General features: G+C 38.8%; 2 protein-coding genes and 1 long non-coding RNA gene across 4 annotated transcripts in view; 2 read left to right on the plus strand and 1 right to left on the minus strand.

The window, feature by feature from the left end:
- The window catches only part of RPRD1A (regulation of nuclear pre-mRNA domain containing 1A), a 43,601-nt gene extending 33,311 nt beyond the window's left edge, over positions 1-10,290 (plus strand). Inside the window, exon 7 of the mRNA XM_053939358.1 lies at positions 5,647-10,290. Coding sequence (XP_053795333.1) covers positions 5,647-5,796 — 150 coding nt within the window. The 3' untranslated portion in view covers positions 5,797-10,290. The remainder of the gene's footprint in view (positions 1-5,646) is intronic.
- A 1,404-nt stretch (positions 10,291-11,694) lies between these two features.
- On the minus strand, positions 11,695-17,557 carry C1H18orf21 (chromosome 1 C18orf21 homolog). 2 transcript variants are annotated; one of them, XM_053949971.1, is made up of 5 exons: positions 17,400-17,557; positions 17,285-17,307; positions 16,336-16,535; positions 13,216-13,424; positions 11,695-12,810 (listed from the first exon to the last, which is right to left on the minus strand). In XM_053949971.1, exons 1-5 carry the CDS (start codon positions 17,471-17,473, stop codon positions 12,657-12,659), a joined length of 660 nt encoding a protein of 219 aa, XP_053805946.1. In that variant the 5' UTR covers positions 17,474-17,557; the 3' UTR covers positions 11,695-12,656. The 2 variants fall into 2 exon arrangements, with proteins under 2 accessions (XP_053805946.1, XP_053805956.1); XM_053949981.1 differs by lacking the exons at positions 17,285-17,307; positions 17,400-17,557 and adding an exon at positions 16,959-17,277.
- LOC128791991 (uncharacterized) lies at positions 17,529-21,574 on the plus strand. The gene is made up of 3 exons (XR_008432263.1): positions 17,529-17,583; positions 20,248-20,539; positions 21,175-21,574. It is a non-coding gene; the product is annotated as an uncharacterized LOC128791991 (long non-coding RNA).
- The last annotated feature ends 236 nt before the right edge of the window (positions 21,575-21,810 follow it).

Consider the following 21,810-nt stretch of genomic DNA (forward strand, 5'->3'; position numbering starts at 1 on the left):
AGTGTTCTGATAAAATTTTGCTACTGTTCCAGACAGGAATTTGTGGTTTGAAGGTCTGCAGTGTATTCCAGTCTGTACCACAGCATAACAGTTGATGGTGGGCAAAGCCACATAATCAAGCATTCCCCAGATGGTCACTAATTCAGTTGGTGGGTTTCAAACTTCTGAGTTGATTGCTTCCTATTGCTTCACTTGCAGACAAACTGAGGAGTCTCTAATACTTTAACTTAGAAAATTTCTTTGAAGTGTTAATTTCTTGAAAATTTTAAGTACTAAGAAAAATTAGATACCTAGAATTAGAGGATGCATTTCATTTTCATCTGTCAGCTTAAAGAAAGTTTCTGAAGAATAAATTGTGTTTTGTAATGATGAAGCTTGCCATTAGAAAACCTGAGAATATTGGTAAATCTACGCACAGAATAATGTGTACAGTAAGTAATGCATGGGGCACTACATAGAACAAAACAAAATAAACAAAGCAGTCACCACGTAGTTGCTCATTGCTTCAGTGCTATTTACTTAGTTCAAAACCTGGCAAGACCAAATGCAGCACAGTTAGATATTAACATGTTTAAAAAGTTGAAGCTTGCTTCCAGAAATATCTTTTCTAGGAAGTAGGCAATGCGCAACAGAAGGTTAGCCAAGTCCTCCTTTCCTAAGATTGTCATAACTGTCCTTAGTTCTTCTACCTTGTGTGTGAAGCTGATGGATATTGGTTCAGTCTCTTAAAGTTATTTCAGGGTTTCATTTGTCCTAAACACTGGTAAATAGGTTGAGCTTTTAATTGTACTGCTGACAAATATGAGCCATGTGAAATTTTTAAAGGCAGCACAAAATTCAACCATGCTCATCTGTTTTCCAAGGTGATAATGAGGCTTACCTGAGTCATCTCAGTCTAGTTGTCAGTCTTCCTTGCAGAACAATACCCAGACTGGGTGAGGTAGAGTCTAGCAAGGTAGAGTCTATAAATACTGTGATTCTGAACTTCAGAATCTAGATATCAGGCTATCACATGACATTTGCTTTCATCTGAACCTTTGAAGAGCTCTAGTAGTTTCTGCACTGTTGAACACAGTACAGGAGAAGCCTTTGCTCTGTGATGCAGCTCTGACATCTGCACCTGAAACTGAAGGTTGGAATGGACCTAGAAAGTCAGAGATCTCAGTTTTAAATACTGTGTACATATGGATGCTATGTATATCAGCTATGGATGCTGATGTATACATATGCCTTCAACACCTTAAAAGCCTTTTAAACATCTTGGTTTTGTTTTTCTGTATTGAAGTTTTTTTTCCACCTTACCTTTCTGTAGCTAATGAGGATGCAGATTAAATACTTCTCTTTCCTACAAACCAGTTATTCTTGCTTTGCTCTACATGTTCTACCACACATTGTTTTGGTGTGTTCCATAGCCTCAGTGATCAGATGAAGGTTCAAAGTCATATCAATGTTATAAAGGGAAAGCATATCCATGAAGCTTTTTATCTGTACCACCTTCCTAATGCAGAACATCTTCATAAAGATCTGTTTTATTTGGAAGGGAATATATTCTCTGCAGTGCACAGCTTGTTTGATCTGCCCACATTTTTATTACTTATGATGTGTGTAATGTCTAATCAAAGTTTATTTGGATTTTTTTGCCTGGTACTTTTTGATAGAGAATCACTGTTAATCTAGATTCTGAATCTATATGTTATTAGCATTGCTTTCACAAAATATCCATATAAACTGTCCAATAATGGGAATTGTAGTAATTGGTGGGACTCTAATGAGCCAAATAAGTTCTAACTACCTCATAAACCTGCTTTTATGACTGGAAGTAGAAACAAATATTGCCTGAAAGTAGTGTGAGGTGTTAGCTTAAGCCACTGGAGAAATCGAAGAGACTTTAATTCGAAACATCAGGTTACCCATATATCCCAAAAGTAAGGTTCTCCATAGGCAGGAAGAAATGCAAATTAAGCTCAGTGTAACAAAATAAAGCATCATACTTCTGCCTATCCTTGACTCTTTGAAGTAAATATCTCAAATCTTGCCTCATTTATACAGGGGTAATTTGAAGTTTATCTTAAAATCAGCATAGTTACAATCAAATTGAAATTCTCCATTTCATGAGAATCCATGAGGATTTCCACAGTTAAAAGTGTCAAGAAAAGGATTAAATTGATACTTGGTTATATAACATCTAGCATTTCTAATGGAACAACGATACTAAAAATAACACCTAGATATCCCAGTTCCCACTTCTCTGCTCTCATTGTCACACTCTCAACATACACAGTGAGGAAAAAGGTTGTAGGTACACGTGCATGCTATTATAAAACAGCAAAGGCTGCACATACAGTGAGTGTTGTTGATAATGAATACTTAATACTTCTATTCCAGCAGTCCAGGACTACTTAGGTCCTGCCAGGACTACAATAACAGCCATAAAAATACACAAGCAAACCTTTCAGAAGAGGCTAGTGGTTTTAAATAGAATCAAACTGTGAACAGCGGCTGCCTTGAAAATACCTCTAAACTGCTGAGTCACTGTACTTGAAAATCAGTCCTCTTTTGGACTTTTTGGACTTTCTCACCAGTCTCCAGTGATTTCTAGAATAGTTTCAGGAGTGTCATGAGAAATTAGGTGCTCTGGATAGTGAATAATTTTTCTCTTTGTGGGGGAGGATTGCTGTGAACATCTGACTTGCAGTTTCAGATCCCACATATACTTTGGATTACCAAAATTGGATTAAAATTGCATTCTGTAATTTATGCTGCATCAGTAATATAATCAGCTATAAAACCTTACTTACTTTTTTTTAACTCTAGTTTTGCAGTAAAAACTTCGAGCAAATTTTCTCAGAGTTTCATATTTCTGAGAAGGCTTAAGGAACAAATTTTGTCTCCCTAGAGTGCATTATGCCAGAGGTATTGGTGAGAGGAAGATGACTGTGTTATGTGGGAGACACAACTTAGGAGAACATTTTCCTTAGTGAGGAAAAGGAACCTACTGTTAGTAGTATTGATCAAGCTGATAGTCACTAGGCAACAAGTCCCAGGCAGATTTATATGGAAAATGCTGGATGTCAGAAATGCAATGTTGTTATGGAAATGATTTATTATCAGCTAAAGGGAACTTTAAGGGAGTCAAGGAACTGACAATCTAATATAAGGCACATTTCAGGTTTTGGAGTAAAGTCTAGCAAGAATATAGTTGCTGAGTCTGTTGCTAAGTGACTCTGTCTATTTGCCTAGCTTCAGGCTTCAAGTTTGTGAATGGATACCAATTTGTTGCTTTACATTCCTCATTGATAGAGAATAAACTTGGGCAAGATTCAGCTCTTTACAAGAATTAACTGCATGAGGGATTTTGTAGTTAATATATTTTATGATTTTTAGGCCTCTTGCTTGTATTGATTCTGCTTACAGTTCTGCTCATCCTCTCCTGTATAGCAAGTATATCTTTCACAGTGGAGGCCAGATGACCTAGCTTCCTCAAAATCCTTGTTTCCCAGCGAGCACTCTCCAGGCATCCTGCTTCTGAAAACAGGGATTCTAGTTGACTAGTATTCTATATAGCACCAAAATGGTTGTTTTATTAAACAATGAAACTTGAAGCTGGTCTTGTCCTCTGGCATTAAAATCTATTCCCTAAAATAATAGTCAGGAGTCTCTGCATCCTGAACTAAAATGGATAGTGAGAATGCCTGTGATTTGCCTTGTACATGCTGGCAAAAGACTACATGTCTTGCAAAGAGTCTGCTCAGTGAGGCCTCTGGATGCTGCTGTAAAATGAAACAGTGAAGTATTTGTGGCCTTTGGGCATTAGTGTAGGGATACAATGTCAGGATACAGACCTTCATTTCCACAGCCATGTCCTGAAGTCACTTGCACTGAAGAGAATGTTATGGACAAGTGTGAGCAAGTGATGGTTTTCATGGGACCAAGGGACTCACAGTTGTAAGACTTCTTTGGCAACCTGTATCCTAAAATAAATGCTGCTTTACCCTGTGTACTGTTACCAAGTGTTTACAGTTCCACTGACTGGACATCTGTAGTATTTTCACTGTGTTTAGTATCTCATAAGAATCTGCATGTAATATTTGAAATATAAATGATACCAAGGAATGATGATCCTAATTCAGGGACACTTTTTCTTTCTTCTGTGTAAAGATTTGATAATTTTTTTTAGCTACCCATTACTATTCTCATTAAGAACTTAAGGTATCTCATGGTTCTCTTACTGCCCTTGGTAAGAAGGTCATGTAGTTGCAAACTTCTAAAATTTGTGTTGGAGCTTGTCCAGTAATCTTGATCATATCCCAGTTATCTAACATTCTTTACTACATTTTTCTACTGTATTGGGTTTTATTACAAAAAGGTCTTTTCATTGTTCTTCCTTATCACTCCTAACAATAACTATATTGTTATTAACAATATAGTAACATATTTAAAATTATGTTTAGAGCTTGTAAAGAAACAGCGGGGTTGTTACCTTTTATAAACGTGTGCACAGTGTTTTCATGCTTCTGGAACTATCAAGTGTTTATATTTGTTACTGTTGCAGGATCATGTAGAATTTTCCCCCACTGTTATTTAAAAGTGTCATGAGATCTTGGTTATCCCTGGGCTGATTATCCAAGTTGCAGATTACCTATGTGTTGTTACTTCTAGCCATTCTCAGGCTGCAGCAAAACCTGCAGCCACACTAGAAAGCATCTGCATTTGATGTGTTGTGAATTGTGGTATTTTTTCATGAAGTATGCTTTGTCTGCTAGTGCTTAGTTTCTTTTGCTTTCCACGGTTTCCAAGTATTTGAAATTCAAATGTTTCTGTGAATTATACGTTAATCTTCTTATATTTTGGAATAACTGTTTTCATTTTATAAAAGCTGGTATTCTTCTCCATTATGTCTCATGTTCTTAAGAGGCGACCACTGACTATATTCTAGTGCACTGATTTACAATGTTAAACTTTTTTTATATAATGTTGTTTCAAGTGAAAAGGCCCTCATAATCATTAAATATATCAATTGTGAGTGGTTTGACCTGTATTCCAACACAATATGAAATCCTAAGTTCCCAATTCAGAAAGTTTCTGAAAACCCGGGGTTAAATCCATAAACGTACTGAGGAAATACGTTTTTATTATAAAAGTTAATACAAAATACTTGCCATTGATCAGCTCAGTAGGACCTATTAGGCCTAGTTAGGCGGTATTTGGTTGGTTTTTATTATTTCAGCAGTATGAGATGAAAGTTACTTCTTTGACATCAGTAAATTTATCCTTCCAGCCTCTGTTATTGATAGTAGAATATGTGTAACAACTACTTAATTAAGTTTTAAGAATAATCCTGTTCTCCTAGTTACATGAAGAAAAGCCTGTGGTTGAGTTAGCTGGGATTGTCTTCCTTATTTAGCATTTATGTTCTTAGAATTCAAGGCAAAATAATCCCATGGCTATGGTTTTGAAGTCCATTGCTGGAAAATGCTAGAGCTGATACCTCTGCTTCCAAAATAGCCAAATCTCTGGGTTCTTACCTGTTAAAGGCTGTTTACCTAACTTGCAGAAGGAATGCTTAGTTTGGAAAATCACAGGTGCAGTAAGTAGTAGGGATGGTAATAGCAATAAAACCTCATATTGAATTCTTCTGCATTACAGGAGTACAAACGCAAGTTAGCCAGAGTGTCCCAAGTACGGAAAGAACTCAGGTCACGCATCCAGAACCTGCCTGATCTCTCTCGACTTCCCAACGTCACGGGCAGCCACGTTCACCTACCGTTTGCAGGAGACATCTACAGCGATGACTGATTACCAAACATCCCCCCACAACCTCTGCTTTTCTGTGAAATGAGGGGTAGGCCAGACCGATCGGTACTCTTGTAGTATTATTTTTGTATATTGTTGCAGAGTGTCAGTAAAATACTTTAATAATTTATAAAAAATGGTTTAAAAAGTTGATTTGTTTACTATTTTATTGGTGAGTGAACATAAGGGTACATTTATAAAAGTGGCATCTCTGTCTGTTACATGGAAGAAGAATGAATAATTATCTTTTGTAAAGATTTTAGTTGGGTGCCCTGTAAAAAAACATGCTAAGATTTTTCTTATGTACCCTGTATTTAATGTAGATCAATATATAATCAAAACATAATTCTAACTTGAGACATTTCCGTTGCTAGTGAGAGAGTGAAACGTGGAAATCACAGGCTTATGTTTGCAAGAAGGCAGATGCAATTTAATGCAAAGTTAAGTGATCTTACTGTACTCACTCCCAAAACAATGTGGGTTTTTTTGAAGTAAATGCTAACAACCAATTTTCTATTGGAAAATATTAATCATGTTACACTGAGCAGATCTTCAAACAACTCAAAATACTACAATATTTTTGTATCATTTAGAAGTTAGCATGTAGAAACTGTAAAATTGACCAGTTTAATTATGTTTTGAAATAGTAGCTCTTTACAGCTGCTTAGTTTCTAAATCGAGGGACCATTCATAAGCAATCTAATCCCTTTCTGGAACATCTGTTTCCATCTAAAAAGGTTAGTCCCAGAAACGTGAAGCCATTTTACAGTTTTAATTAAATTGAAAGGTCATTCTCTAAACTGTCTCAGTTGCTAAGTGCCCATTAATAAAATTTGACAATGTACCATCGGTACATGCAACAAAATGGTGATACAGCTGTACTGTACATCCTCTTCCACTGAGAAACCCTGGAGGCCAGCATGGGCTACCACCTCCCCACCTTCACCTGCTCCAGCAAATATTTCTAAGTCTTGATTGTCTTTTTCTCACACAACAGGAGGAGACTGTTCAGGCCTGTGTATAACTCAAACAGCAGGAAACTATTGCCCAGTTAAAAAACTCTGTTGCATGGCATAAATGTGGTATTTTTCTGGGAACAGCTGAATTTGTGAAGAATCTTTGTTTCCATACTATGCATCAGCTTGTAAGTTCACTTGAAAACTTAAAGATACAGATAGGCATTTAGCACATTGCCTGAAAGTTGTGGCTTTTCAATCCATTGGAATGAGCCATGTAACCATTGAGTGATTTTAAAAATGCCTGCCTGTACCTTTGGCATTTCGATGACCTAAAAAACCTGGGCTGCAAGTGTTTTGAGTTGGATATATCATAGGACCGTTTTATGATTGCATTTTGTTCATGGTTTTGCACTTGTCAGGCATTGTTTTGTACCAGTTAAGTTCACAGTTTACAAGTTTAATACACCTCACATGAAAACAAATTTTTTTACAAAAAGCTGTTCTTTCTTTTCAAAACCCACAACAATTCAAAATAGTCTTGGGGAAAAATTGTTCAAGGTAGTTAACTGTCACTTGTTATTGGCTTCTACAGGGCTAATCACTAGAATACTTTTAGGATGTGAATGAAGAATAACCACTCTCTTTAAAATAGATACACTTGGACATAAGCGTCTCAGTCCAGTTACCTTTTCTCATGGAAGTTGCCATGAATTAGACCTCAGTCAAGTAGGGAAAAAGCCTGAAAAGATAGAAATACAAGCTGTTGACACAGCAGTCCATAGCATGCAATGTAGAATACCGATGTCCTAAAAAATTATGACTGATAAATAGGAGTGTGCAAAATAGTTATCAGAGCTCACTACAGGTCCAAAAATTTCAAAGTTTTGAGTGGCAATTTTCCATTTCATAGGAAAAAAAAAAAAAAAAGCTGACTATATTAAATCCAGAGGATTTAGTTTCTTTAGTTTAAGTGTAATATGCAAAATTAAATAACGCTTACTGACATCTTTTCAGTGTAGATTCTTGAGAAGAAAATGTTCTGATACAATTTTAATGTTTTAAATATTTATTTTCTCATATGTTAAACTCATCACATAAATTCTTACACACATGTATGTGTATTGCAGTTGTAGTTAAAGCTCAGTTTTGCTAAAGAATAGCACCAAATTTGTGGTAAATATTAAACCAGCTTAATCTATTAGGAATTCCAAAACAAATCATAAAGCAAGAGGCATAAATTGTGAGTTCATGGTTGAATTCCATCCATAGAAATCTTAATCTGTGCCCAGAGGTGATTATAAGTGCAGTGACAAGGCTTATTAGACTGCACTGAAAGATCTGTGTTGGATACTCAGAATCATAGGGAATTAAACAATCTTTTGCTGCCTGAATTGAAATTAGTTATAATAATAAAGTTGACTGCTGAATTTTCTTGATCTCTCAACGGATTTAAAAAAAACATGACACTTACTTCACTGGATTTGTTTTTCCTATTCATAACTCCTAGTGATAACATTGCTTATCTACAGGTAATGTAGAACTGATAAAAGAGTGAGGAAAACACCTCAACTTTTTCTTGATGTATATAAGTTTTAATTTTGAGAGAGTGTTATTTTCTGGATATATTTTTCTTTATTTTACTGTGAAGTTGTTTACTTCAAGGAGTTTTTCATTGCTGGGGTTTTGGAAATGATCCCTCAATATTTGTTTGGAAAAGAGGACTTTTGAAAGGCAACAGTCACTCTTAGAGCAAGTGTCATATATTAATGGCTGAATGGTACGCTGGGGTTTTTTTTTTTTAATTTATATGGGGAAGGCATTGGGTATCAAGTAGTTAGGAGATTTATACTGTAACTGTAATAGTATAGCAGGAGATAGCATGGTACAGTACAGATGCAGCCCTGTAGTGTCAAAAATACCTCCAAATTCTCAGGTTCCAAAGCTTAATGTACGTACTTCTGACATCTCAGGAAGAGAAGAGGCTGGGTGGGGAAGGGGAGGGTGCCAAGGAGATAAAAGAGGGAACATGCCTGGGTGGAAAGGTAAAGCAAACCACATGTCAACTTCCATAAAAACAGAAATAACTGTGAGACTGGACAGCACAATGTTTTACACAATATAGGTGGGATTGTACCACAGAACTGCTTTGGGGTGTTGCCATCCTGGGAAAGAAAATGTGTGGGCATACCCTGCCTACCTCTTCTAATGTGGTCTGGCTCTAGGCAATACAGAATGCCTGCCCTACAAAAGGCACAATTATAAAATATCTGAATATTTTTCATCTAATAATAAAAGCATAATAATTAGATTATTTGCTTCACTATATTGCACTTTTATTAAGCATTTTCTGAAGAAAAGCAAAGAGATTCCTGCAGCACTTTGCCATATGAGAATGCTTACCTTGGAGGTCACTAGGACTGCTTATATGTATATTCTAGTGTTTGCAGGCTCAAACTGTGTTTTTTGCAGAATGTTTTGAAAGATATCAGGAATACTACCCCACTTTTGTGTTTTTAAAAATAAATGTGAAGTCCTTAGTTACAAAAATTGCCATTCTTAGAAATGATGTTTCATGACTTCTTTTGGAAATTAGACTACAGCCTGCAATAATATTAGCTTGTCTGATTCACTCTGTTAATGTTTGTATTAATATATTAAAGCACCTCTGTTAATCCCTAGCAACACAACCCAAACCACATGCTTATTGTGTATTTTATCCGAGTAGTCTTCTGAGTGTCAAATTGAGAGTTTTCATTATGATGAAATTACATTCCTGTTTACCTGAAGTTTAAAAAAAACCATTGTGTTAGGACTTGCACAGACTAGTTCTGCTCTCTCAAGTCAGTGGTATAACTCAGTCTGGTACTTCAATGATGACCCTAAACACATAATGTAGGATGCAGTAGCCAGCAGTGCAGATGACCATGGAGGATGTGGAAATCATACATAGGCTTGGTTGGCCCTCTTCAGAAGAGCCTTTTGAAACATAAGGAAATAGATCTGTGGGTGTGGGTTTTTTCCAGTGGGAAAGTCAGTGAAAACCAGCACATCTAAAATTTGATGGTTACATTTACAAATATTTAGGCCAGTTCTGCTCATTACATTTAATCACAGTGATGATTCCTGCAAATAAAGAAAGCAGACTCAAACATAGTGTCTGAAGTGGAATTTTTTTCTAATGAATGACCAATTTTGTCTCGGCTCCTATTTCAGTGTGTAATTTATCTTGATTAAGTAGTAAATCTCTTCCATCGTGTTATTTAGCAATCTAATTCTGACTTCATATTTACAATAGTTGAAGTATCCTACTAAGCATGATGTTTTTGTGGGAATTTGCAAAAGTTCAATAGCACTCATTTCTTGTTTGCAACAGAAATAGACTTATTTGTTAAAAGCTAACAAGAAAAGTTTAAAATGTAAAGATGTTTCATTATTGTGCTTTTCTGACAGAACCTGTAATCCTTGTGTAATTTATGTCCTCAGAATAACACCTGTATGTACGCTCTTTCATATTTAATAAAACATTGTTGTAAAAACATCTTTAAAAATTATTGTTCCCTGCTTGCCTTCTCAGTCTCATGGTGGGAAATGACTTTAATGTCAGCTGCTCCCTATACTCAGGAGTCAGCCAAGATCTCCTCTCAGTGATGATGCTGATGAAATGCTTGATACTAATTTTGAGGTTTATTACTCCCTGAATTTGGTATGATAGTTTTCATTGAGAAAGCAGTGCATTAAAGGGTCTGAGGCTCTGTCTCTAAAACTGTAAATTTAGTTGAGCTGATTATTTTAAGACACACTTTTGTAACATTTTCAGTGTGGTGCAACACAGGTACTGCCAGTGGTACACATACCATTGCCCAGTAGAATTTGTGTGAGCTGGGAAATAACTCTCTAATCAAATGCCTCTGCATGGCTGTATGCTTAACAGAGACCTTCTTGCTCTTGCTTTACAAAGTCTGGCTGCAGTTCTACCCTCTCTGAAATCACTGAAGGCATTTCCTCTCTTGAGTTGTTCTTCCAGCTCTTCAAACACAAGTCAGTAATGTGGCCTGGCAGTGGTTTGGAGGGGAGCTCAGCAAGTCTCTCACAGCCAATAGCCTTCAGTGTTTCATCACGTACAGGAAGGTAATGTGTCCTGAAGGGAAGAGTGCATGACATGCATGTATGTGTGCAATGTGTGTCTGCATAGAAGCCTCTGATGTGTGGGTATGTATGTATATACCTATATATATTATGTATAGAGATATGTCTATACATATGTGTGTCTGTCTTTCAATATACCAATTCTGTGAAAGTCCAGTTAACAGAAAAAACATTCTTCTAAATGCTTAGGAGTAATATAAAAGCACTGGAGATTATTTCTACCCAGCATTTTGAAATACACTTGTAAAACAAGAAAAGGCACATACTCAATGACTTCTTTCCCTTTGTTCCCAGAATAAAGTCTAATAGCTCACAGTAACAATTCCTTTTAACAACACATCAAGACGTATCTGACAACTCTGGTAATTCCAAAGAAAAAAAGATGTTGTTTGGAGCGTGACAAGGCTCTATCTCTGTTAACAAATAGTGTGCTACAAAGGTAACACACTTGGTGTGCAGAATGCCTGTAGCTCAGTGCTCACCACCCGCAAAACATTTTTGGAAATGCGTATAGACAAGCTATCCTGTGATCCTGTGGATAGATCACCCATTAGCTTTCTTTGCACACTGGTTGTGCTCCCCCCATCGTGTCTTTTATCCCTTCTCTGTAGTTTCATCCAAAAAGAATGTACCCTTGAGACTGCAAGACGTTGTGTAAGAAGCACTGTAAACAGGGACAACAGGGAAATATACTTTGATCTAACAAACACATTAACATTGGGGCACCTTAAAACACAGCAGATGCCTGTGCTGGTTTCACACTGGCCTCATGGGAAGCACAGCAGTACCTAATGTGTGTACTTTTAATAAGAAAATTTATTGCAAAATTTATATTTCCAAATACTTCTGTGCAATGAACATTTTCCATCAAAGTGAAGTATTTTTCCAGAGGACTGGACTGTAAGTACAGCAACAGGTCAATTAATGGCAAGTTCTACACTGGAAAAGGCAACACTCCAAGGTTTGTATTTTGATTGAAGAATGGCAGTTCATTTTATCCTACATGTACATAACAGACAATGAGCAGTGCATGCTCCAGTTATTTTGCAAGTGTACAGGAGTTATAAAAAGGTTACATGCCAATCTCTGAGACTCTTAAGTACAGTTTACAAAAAACTATTCTCCCCTGCCCTGGACTGCTTCCCAGTCCACCAAGTTATTTGCTGGTCCTGTTTCTTAAGCAGGGTTCACTGAGTCTGAAGGCACTTGAAGTAAACTATTCATCAAACTAGCAAAAGAAAAGGAAAATACAGACCTTTAAATCCAAGAGAGTAAATGCTTTTAACTAATTGGCTCTATTTTTCAGGGGGAAAATGTGAAGCACCATGTGCAGAACTATCACTGCTGACTGTATGCAGGACAGGCTATAACCTCAGTCCTGAACAGTGACTTTATACTTTCCCCTTTCATCTCTGTGCTAAACATAAATTGAAAATCTTTAATCTGGACAATTAAATTGTCCTGGTGGGGACATCATCAGCTTCTTCAAAGGATCAATCCTGGCTTTTCATTCTTGGGGCATCAGAAACTGGAAAACATGTTCAAGATTCCCAAGCCTGTTAAAGTGGCTATCTTCTCATCTCCATCTGGCAGACCATTACTCCCCCTAGAAACAGACCTTCCTTCGAAAAAATGTGGTCTATGCTTCCACAAGGTACAGGATGTTAGCTTGAGTTTTACAGAAATCACTTTGTTGATTTACTAAAACTGAAGCAATATTTATTGCTGTAATCTTTATTACTTTGAAATAATATATAACTAAAGTAAAGTCAAGAAGGTTTTGAAATCTGCCTTCTGGCTTTTCTCTTTTTCTTCTAGGTCAAGCATCCGTTTCAGCTTAGAAAAGTGAAATTTGGACTTTCGGGGAGTCTTGGAAGCAGAGTTGATTGTTGCCTGTCCAGATTCACGTGTCCTGAAAAACAAAAGATTCAAATGTCTTAAAGGGAAGAAATCAGAATTAACATAAAGTAACTGTGGAAGCACACATATATATTTGAGTGAAAAATATCCAAGAGAAATAGTGTATTTTTATGTGCAAGTGAGCAGTCAGAAGTGTTACTTTGTCATGCAAATTTTAGGACAGACATTTTGCATTAAAGACACAAATGTAACTGGATATTCTTTGCACACAGTGGCTTTTCATGAGAATCTCTGATTTTAAAGGCTGGAAAGTTAAAATTGATCTCCTCAACTGTACCAACAGAGAAATACACTTAAGTTATCAATTTAAACTTTATTAAATGACTGATCTAAAATCAACAAGATTTAATACACTCTACTTGGCAAAGGGCTGCTTTATATAGGAAAGAAAAGGTACCTGGAAAGTGATGAGGGACTGTTCCCTTTAGATCCCAACCTACTGCAGCTTACAGGTGTCATTTTCTTTGCAGACTGAATTTTGACATCTGGCATCTTCAGGCTAGATTTGATACCTGGAGTGCCACAATTTTTTGTATTGGCTGCTAGAAAATCCCTGCTTTTACCATAGTATCTTGTTGTTTTGTTGCAAGATTTGCAAGTAACCAGCTATGGAGAAAAGAAAGGAAATATCAAGCTGTCTTTCAGTCCTTCCACCTTTATGTTATAAAGCCATTAGAAGAATTATCCAAACTGTTCTCCAAATACCATGACACAAATTAAATATTTGCTTAAGTGAAAATACTAAAAAGATACTAAAAAGTAACATACACGTTGTAACTCATGTTTTAATTCAGGCTTCTTAAACCAAACACATCCTTCGGGTTTATCTAGAAATTACTCCAGTCCCCTACAAACTAGTTTCAGGAGACCCATACTCTGTCAAGACATGAAACTACTCCTGAACTGGGCAAATCATATTTTGAGTGTACAAGATACACTGAGTATACTGGAGTACTCCTATACATTAGGAATTTGGCTAAAAAATGTGACATTCTGTGTCATCTAAAATCATTAGCATATTGTACCCCCAATTAAATTATATTGTACACTTTCAGGGCATCCTGGGATAAAATATTTAAACTACCAAACTCTCAAACCCAGTCATCCATTTTACTAAAAACAGCAAGTCTCAGTGAACAAAGATGAGGCTTTGTATCAGGGCAAAAGTACTTACTACAAGAAGGAGGATGTTCTAAACAAAGGGCACTTTCTCTTCTCTCTGTGTACCTCTAGGCTGCAGGGAACTTCAGCAGCACACCAAGCTGAGAGGTGCATCAGAACTGATCACATCACCCAGTCAGAGACTGGCAGGCATCCCTGATATCCCTTACTGCCATGGCAACTACTCATACTAAGATTTATGAAAGTAATACAGCCAGACAACTTTCTGATGCACCAATCAGACTGACAGAAAAACAGTTACGTGATGCTTCTGGTTAAAAATAACATACTCAAAAGACTGTCACAAAAATGTCTAAGCAATTTTGAGAACATCTCCACCAAATCATTCTTCATTTCAAAGTGTGTAAATTCAGATAGTTTATTAAAAATTACATTTAGAGATGCTGAAATGAAACATTTTTAGTTAAGTGTTTTGACTTCCTCTAGACATTATATTTTGTCAGCCTAACAAACCAAAAAAAAAAAAAAAAGAAATAGCATTAACTATTTTAGTGCTCAGGTATTGATGTATTTTTAGTTCTTCTAAATGAAATTCAGGTGGGAAACAAACTCAGCATCTCATGGTGACTTAGCACTGCATGGAATATAAATGGAGGTGACCACAATGCAGGAATTACTGGATTAATCATAGCACTTCACATCTAATTTCCATTCCCTGAAATGGATCAGCAGTTAACTCCAAAAATTTTTAAAGCCCTGAAACAGTCCCTATGTTATATGCTTTTTATGGCAGAAGCAATCTAAAATCAAGTTCTACTTGCTAAGGAAATTCTTGGAGGTTCAACTTGCCATATTATTGCTTGCATTAATTCCCAACCACACTGGAATTTTCATTTGCACAAGTCTCAGGTATTAGATTACAGGGATCTACATTGCTAATTTTGAAAGCTGCCAGTTGCTGCCAGCATTTTTAAAGACTTAAGACAAGAAACACTTAAATCATAATCCACAGGACAAATTCAAACTGAACAAAACACAAGCACAGCAAACTGTAATTACATACCAAGATCAAAATATTACTCAGAGTTTAAACTGGAACTATTTAAACTGAATTTTAAACTACTCATATGAATGCACAGTGTGTCCTTAATAAACACTCTCCAGCTACACAATAAGTCTAAGAGCCCATCATCATTTCATAGGACACTGCTCTGTTCATCAGTTGCTTAAAGGGAGCGTTCTTAATGTATGCTCAACTTTCGTGACACCAGAAAAATAAAGCAAAGATTTCAGCTTGAAGAATCACAGAACATCTTGAGTTGGAAGGCTCCCACATCCATCATCAAATTTCAGCTCCTGGCCCAGCACAGGACATGCCAAGAATCACAGCATGTGCCTGAGTGTTGTCCCAATGCTTCCTGAACAGTCAGCCTTGGTGCTGTGACCCCTTCCCTGGGGAGCCTGCTCCAGTGCCCAACCACCCTCTGGGTGAAGAACCTTTTCAGATGTCCTTTCTGAAGCTCAATTTTGATCTACAATTTGGGGAGAGTGCCTTTATGAAGCATCTAATTTTGCTCTGACAGCCAAAAATCTTGGTGATATATTCCTCAGTTTAAATGTTTTAATTGACCAATAATTTTTGGTTTCACAAAATTTACTCCTGTAACCACAAGACTCTTATCCAAGAAAATTCCAAGTGTGCCAGCAACTGCTGGGCACAATAGGCTGCTGTCTTATTTATTACAACAACCATTCACATAACCTGTTTTTAAAATAGTACATACCTTGGAAACACTAGGTTAAATGTTTACTATTATTCTTCTAATAGTAATTAAATGTCACATTCCTGAGTACTTTTAGCAAAAATAACTGAGGCCTCAAGAAAAACATCAACTTGTTGAAATTACTTCTGTAGTTTAGTTTTAAAGGACTTCCTATAAACAGTAAGATTCAGACAAATGTAAAAATTCTATTAATACAGATGGCAATAATAATCTGATGTAGCCATGAGAGGCTAGTGAAATACAAGAAGTAAAGCTTGTGTCAAAACATATTTGCTCAACAAGTGATAAACTGAAACAAAGGCAGTAAATGAGATGTTTGTGTAGCTTCTCTAACATGTGGAGTCACGACGTATTGTTTTGAGAGCAAAGCTTATTGATCTTGTCACTGTGTTCATGATTTATCTATTGTGGAAGGTAGATTTAAAAAAATATTGTTCATGTATAGAAGTTATTCCAAAAAGAAAGGAAGAGTCTTATGCTCGTGAAAAAGAAATGTGTGGTCATCTCTTCTAAGATAAAGGTTTCTGTCTCTTCTTTTTTTGCCACTGAAATAGGGACATGAAATTTAGGGAAATATCATGTACATGTCAGATCCAAATAACTGTCCTTACCAGAATGCTTCTTGACTCCCTGTACTTTCTCAAAAGCTTTGTCTGTTTCATGTTAAGTTTATGATTCTTTGCCTCTCGTTTAAGAACCTTCTCTATCTGTGGAGTCACTCTCATCTTTGGTTTGAGGCGCACGCGGTAGCTGTCAGGAGCCAGGAACTGGAAGCAGTAAGGACATACCCTTTCTAATCCACGTTCACTACCTACAGATAAATAAAGGCAAAAGGATGAAATAACTGTTTTATAAGCAAACTTTAAAATTGTGTGTTTCAATTTTAACATTACCTAGGCAGATGGTTTTGTGTTTAAGATAACACTAGAGCACAAGAGGAAGCTGAGCATCAGAATGTGCTCAGCTAAGCACAATTCAGACTAAATTAATGCATGGCACAAATTTACACATGATGTAACTGTAGATTTTCTTGAAAATATGCAATTCCTTCCTAAAAACCTTTAGCAAAGGAGGCTCACAATTCTGCAAAGAGCTCCAGGTAGGCACAGTCTTCTACCGGATTAGGGACACCAAAGCCTTGGAAAGCTCTTTGCCCATTTTAAGTGTGAGAGATGACCTCACACTTCACGACCTCAGGCTAGAATGAAGAAACGCTTTGAGGTAAATTTCAGACCCAACAAGAGGCTCGCTCCTGGCATCTGCCTCATTATCTCCTGCTGCCGGAGCTGGACGCGGGCGCCTCTCCCTAAACCCCCGCGGGACACCTGGCCCTGCTTCCCGGCGAGCTCGCCACTGCTGCCGGCAGCCCCGAGACACGGCCCTGCGGGGGCAGCGCAGGGGCAAGGGGAAAGGGGAGGGAAAGGGCGAGCCGGCGTTCAATCCCACGCTCCCGTCCTTCCGCAGCTCTCCACGGCAGGAGCCTCCGCTGGAGCGCGCCGGCTCCGGAGCCCCCTCCTCCGGCCCCGGCTCCACCGCCTGCGCCCGGGGCCCCTCACTCGCCTCGGGAGTTGCGGAGCATCCACCTGCGCGGGAGAGAGGGAAAACGTCAGGGACAACCCGCGCGTCACCGCCGGGCTCTCGCACCGCCCGTCCCCGCCCCGCCGCGATTCCTTACAGCAGGAATCGCGCCTGTCCCGGGCAGGCCCCCGCCAGCCGCTCCGCCGCCGCCAGCAGCCGCCGCCGCCCCATGGCGCCGAGCGCCCGCCCCGCCGGAAAGGACGGGATGGGAAGGGAAAGGGAGGGCGGGCGATGTGCAGCGCTTGGCCGAGCCCCGGCGGCACCGCGGCCGCAGCAGCAGGGTACCGGGCTGGGGCGGGCCAGGGCCAGGGGCAGGGCCGGGCTGGCGCTGGAGGACAGCGGCCCCGGCTGCGGGCCCGGGGCCGGCCAGAGCGGGTGGAGGGCCGGGGGAGCCGAGCCCGCCCCGAGCCCGCTGGGAGCGCGACACCCGCCTCGGGGAGCCGCTTGTGTCCCCAGCCCTGTGAAAAGTTTTTCCGGGAGGGAAGGAAACTTTTACCTTAGGGGAAAAAAAACCGTGAGGAAGAGCTGCTTTACGCTGAGGGCGGCAGAGCGCTTGGGCTGGCTCAGAGAGGTCGTGGAATCTCCTTCTCTGGGGACATTCCAATCCCACCTGGAAGCGTTCCTGTGTCACCTGCTCCAGGGGACCCTGCCTTGGTAGTGGGGTTGGGATGGATGATTTCCAGAGGTTCCCTTCAAACCGTAACAATTTCGTGATTCTGTGAAAAAAAAAAAACAAACAAAAAACAAAAAAAAAAACTCCAAACCCCACACATTTCTCTGTGAGGGCTTGTCAGGTGAAAGATCTGCAGCAGCAGCTCCAGAAATCCGCCTGATGCTCAGCAGTGCTGAACTTCATCTGTCACGCTCTCTATTGGAGGTGGATTTTCTGTGGATTTTGCCGACTGCAGACTTTGCTTTATCACCCTGCAAATGTGCTCCCATAAAAAAAAAAAAAAAAAAACAAAACAAAAAAAAACCAACCAAAAAAAACAAGAAAAATACCCAAAAATAACAAAACTCAAAAAAAAAAAAAAACAAACCCGACCAAAACCACAAAAAAAAACCCCCAAAAACCTCCCCTGCAACCCCCCAAAAAAGCCCCAAAATCAAACCCCAAATCCTCAGCTTTTCACCATTTGAGGTGTGTTTTATTAATCCCCTTGGCCCTGTTCATTTGCTAGACGTTTTTATCCTTTGATCTGTTGGTAATGGTGTTCATTTAGGAGAGGTATTCAGCTGAGCAGGCTTCGGTATTCTATCAAGGAATTTGAATAAATATAATTATTTCTTATTTTCTGACATGGAGTAGCCAAGCACTTTAAAAATAGAAAAGCAAAGGGAAAAAGGAAGCTCAAGGCTTCCTTTAAGACAGCTTTACTGCACAGTCAATAAATCTGGACTTGTTAATGAAATGTTCATAATAGGTACAATTAGGGCCTCTTCTGACTCTATTTTTTTAAATGAAACTAATTTTTTCAATTAACCTTTCAGTGTTACATTTTTGTTGCCTTGTTGCTGGCTTTTTTGATCCTAATTTTTGAGTGAGTTTCTACCTTTTCTGAGTGGAAGAGCAGAGATGTAATGTAATATCCACTCAAAACACAACCAGTGTCCATCAGTCAACAGATTTTTTGGCAAATGAAATATTCCCATTTATTAATACTGGAGGGGAAAAATGAAAGTACTTTTTGAACACAAGTAAGCAAAAATAATTCCAACACTTTTTTGAGGGGTGGGTCAGTGTCTATAAATTTTCAAGCATGTTTGTTCCCTAGGGAAGTTGGTTGTGGAGAAAGAATGGTGAGGTAAGATAGTGCTTTCCCAGCTTCTGCCTAGATAAAGGGAAATGTGCTAGGGATTTCTTCTTTTGCCTGGAGCTGGGACCTGATTCCTCCCTGCCCCTGGAGTGGTGCAGGTGGGCCAGAGCATCTGCACCAGCACCATGGATTAATTTTTTCTTGTGAGAACAAGTGCCTGAGCAACCTGATTAACCAGCATGGGCTGTACTTATTAAGCAGTGACTAACACAATGATAGGATTCATTTATATTCCCCCTCCCCTCCACCTTCACTTTTATACTCTTTATAACCCTGCTTTTCTCCCTCGGTGTCTTCCTCAGTATCATTCTGCCTGAAATACATTTTTTTCTCCTTCTGCTCCTGAGACAACACTAGGCCATTCCTTTTTTTAATCTTAGTTTGCTGGATTCTCTTTGCAATATAGATCATCTTTGTCCAAAAAGCAGGTCAAACAGCCACTCCCAATGCCATCCACACACAGGGTGATGTGCCTCGTCCCGAGTCCCCTCACATGAGGCTTTCCCACATTAGGTGTGATGCTGAACGTGCAAAACAAAGCACTAGAGACAAAGCCGAAATGACCAAAAACCATGGCCTCAGATTCGTGGCTCCCTCCCAGCCCCTTCCTGCAGAACTCCCATCTAAAGGCAGTATTTCTGTGCAGGACCAAACCCTTAAAACCAGACAACCCTCAGATCCCCGGCACAGTATTTATGGCATCAGTGGGATGAATTCATCCACATTTCAAGGCAGAACGCATTCGTCTCTACTTTTTCCTGGCTTTTGTTCACCAAAGAAAAAAAAAAAAAAAAAAAAAAAAAAAAAAAAGCCCACGTTAGCAGAGCCATGTTACAAACTGCTTCCCGCTTCTGTTGTTTAGCGTTTTGTAGGTACCACGGCTGGCCAACAGGCTGTAACTCTTGCCTGGTGTTTTGTAACAAAGGAAAAAATAGAATGATTTGTGTTGACTTTTGGTCATCGTGTATCATTATCGATCCGGGGGAGGGCGGCGGGGAGCGCCTACCGCGTATCTGTTGCTCGCCACTTCTCCGGGAAGGCGGCGTGAGGCAGCAGTCAGTAGAGGGCAATAGAGAAATACAGTTTGTGATGCCTAAAGGATTTGAAGCCCTGATTATGTGTTTACAGAAAAGAAAAAGAAGAAAAGAAGAGCCAGGAGGATAGGTTGTTCAGTTTACTACCGGAGACCTGACTGTGACAGACCACCAAGAAAACAAAATGTTCAAAGAGAGTACAAGAAGACCTTCTGCAGCATCTGCGAGTCTGTCCTTTTTTCTTCAGAGTTACGTAGGATAACTTAGCCAGAACTTATTGATGTCTGCATGTTCAGTGGACTCGGGAATGGACTGGGAGATGCAGAAACGTACTCTTTGGAAGAAACGGGAGAGGAGGCATTTCAAAGATCCTGCAGGTGACAAAGGTGAGCAAACTCATAGCTTCTCTTTCACGTGAGATAATAAATGTTCAGTCAGCTGTATGAAAGTCATGAACACACTGAGTGAGTGACAGAAATTATATGAGAATTTTGCTTTTTCAGGCATGCTTCTGCATGATTCATTTTCTCACAGAAAAAAGAGAATAGTGATGCTACAAGGATAAGCATTTCCAAGCATATGTTATTTTGGAGACATGCTAAAACCAGTGACCTGTTTTATGTGTCATATTTTGTATTAGAACTGTTTGAAACGTGCTTATCGTTTTACAAGGTTTATGTGCTGTAGTTCCTAGACTCTAGTTTACAGAGAAATATATAAAAAAGATGTGACTATTGTTGTTCCTTTTAGAGGGGATTTTTGCTCAGCTTTTAGACAAATGTGATTTGGAGGTTTGGAGAAATTTACTAACAGATTTTTGGATGCATAGTGGGAATGCCCTCAGGTTTCTTAAGGACTTTTTAATCAGAAAGATATTGAGAAGTGATAACTAAGAATATAGTAATAACAAAAGGTGTTAAGCCATAGAAATCAAGGGGGTGGCAGAGGGTTGGGAAAGCAGAAAAAACCACAAGAGACTAAGTTAGGAAATAAACATGTGAAACACTTTTCTATTGCCAAGATCTCAGCTGGTGTCACCATAACACTTGGAAAATATCCTCAGGATGCCGGGAACCATTAAAGCAGTGCAGATTATCAGAAGATAAACTTCCACTTCAGCTGCCACCACTACCAGAAGTGACCAAAAAGAAATGTTTGGGAAATGAAAGATGAAGAATCAAAGCATTGACATTCTGGGGATATTACAGAGCAAATGCAAGGGTATCTAGAGGTCAGTCAGAACCCATTTGAAACAAAGCAGGCTGATAAATAAAATAAATAAATCATATTCTGAAACAAACCATCAGCTTTTAAAAGATAATTAAAGGACAAGTTATCTGGTGTTCCTCCTGAGCTTGGATTTATTTTGTAAGTGGTATCATAGGTGAAGCTATGACACAGTGATTTATCTATGCTTTGAGTGCCAAAACATGTAAAAGATTAGTGTGGTTTTTGTTAGTTTTTCCATTGTTTAGAACACAGCTTCCTTGCAGTATGTACCTGAGGGAGGTGAAAGATAACGTATACAAAGCATGCCACTATATCCTGTGGGTTGGCAACATCCATTTGATAGGGAATGGACCCAATGACTATCAGAATCCATCTGATCTTGAAAGCTACTGGTTTCAGTTTCCAATTTTTTCTTCCTTTCTTTCAA

The sequence above is a fragment of the Vidua chalybeata genome, chromosome 1 (genome assembly GCF_026979565.1).
Source record: "Vidua chalybeata isolate OUT-0048 chromosome 1, bVidCha1 merged haplotype, whole genome shotgun sequence".
Lineage (NCBI taxonomy): Eukaryota > Metazoa > Chordata > Aves > Passeriformes > Viduidae > Vidua > Vidua chalybeata.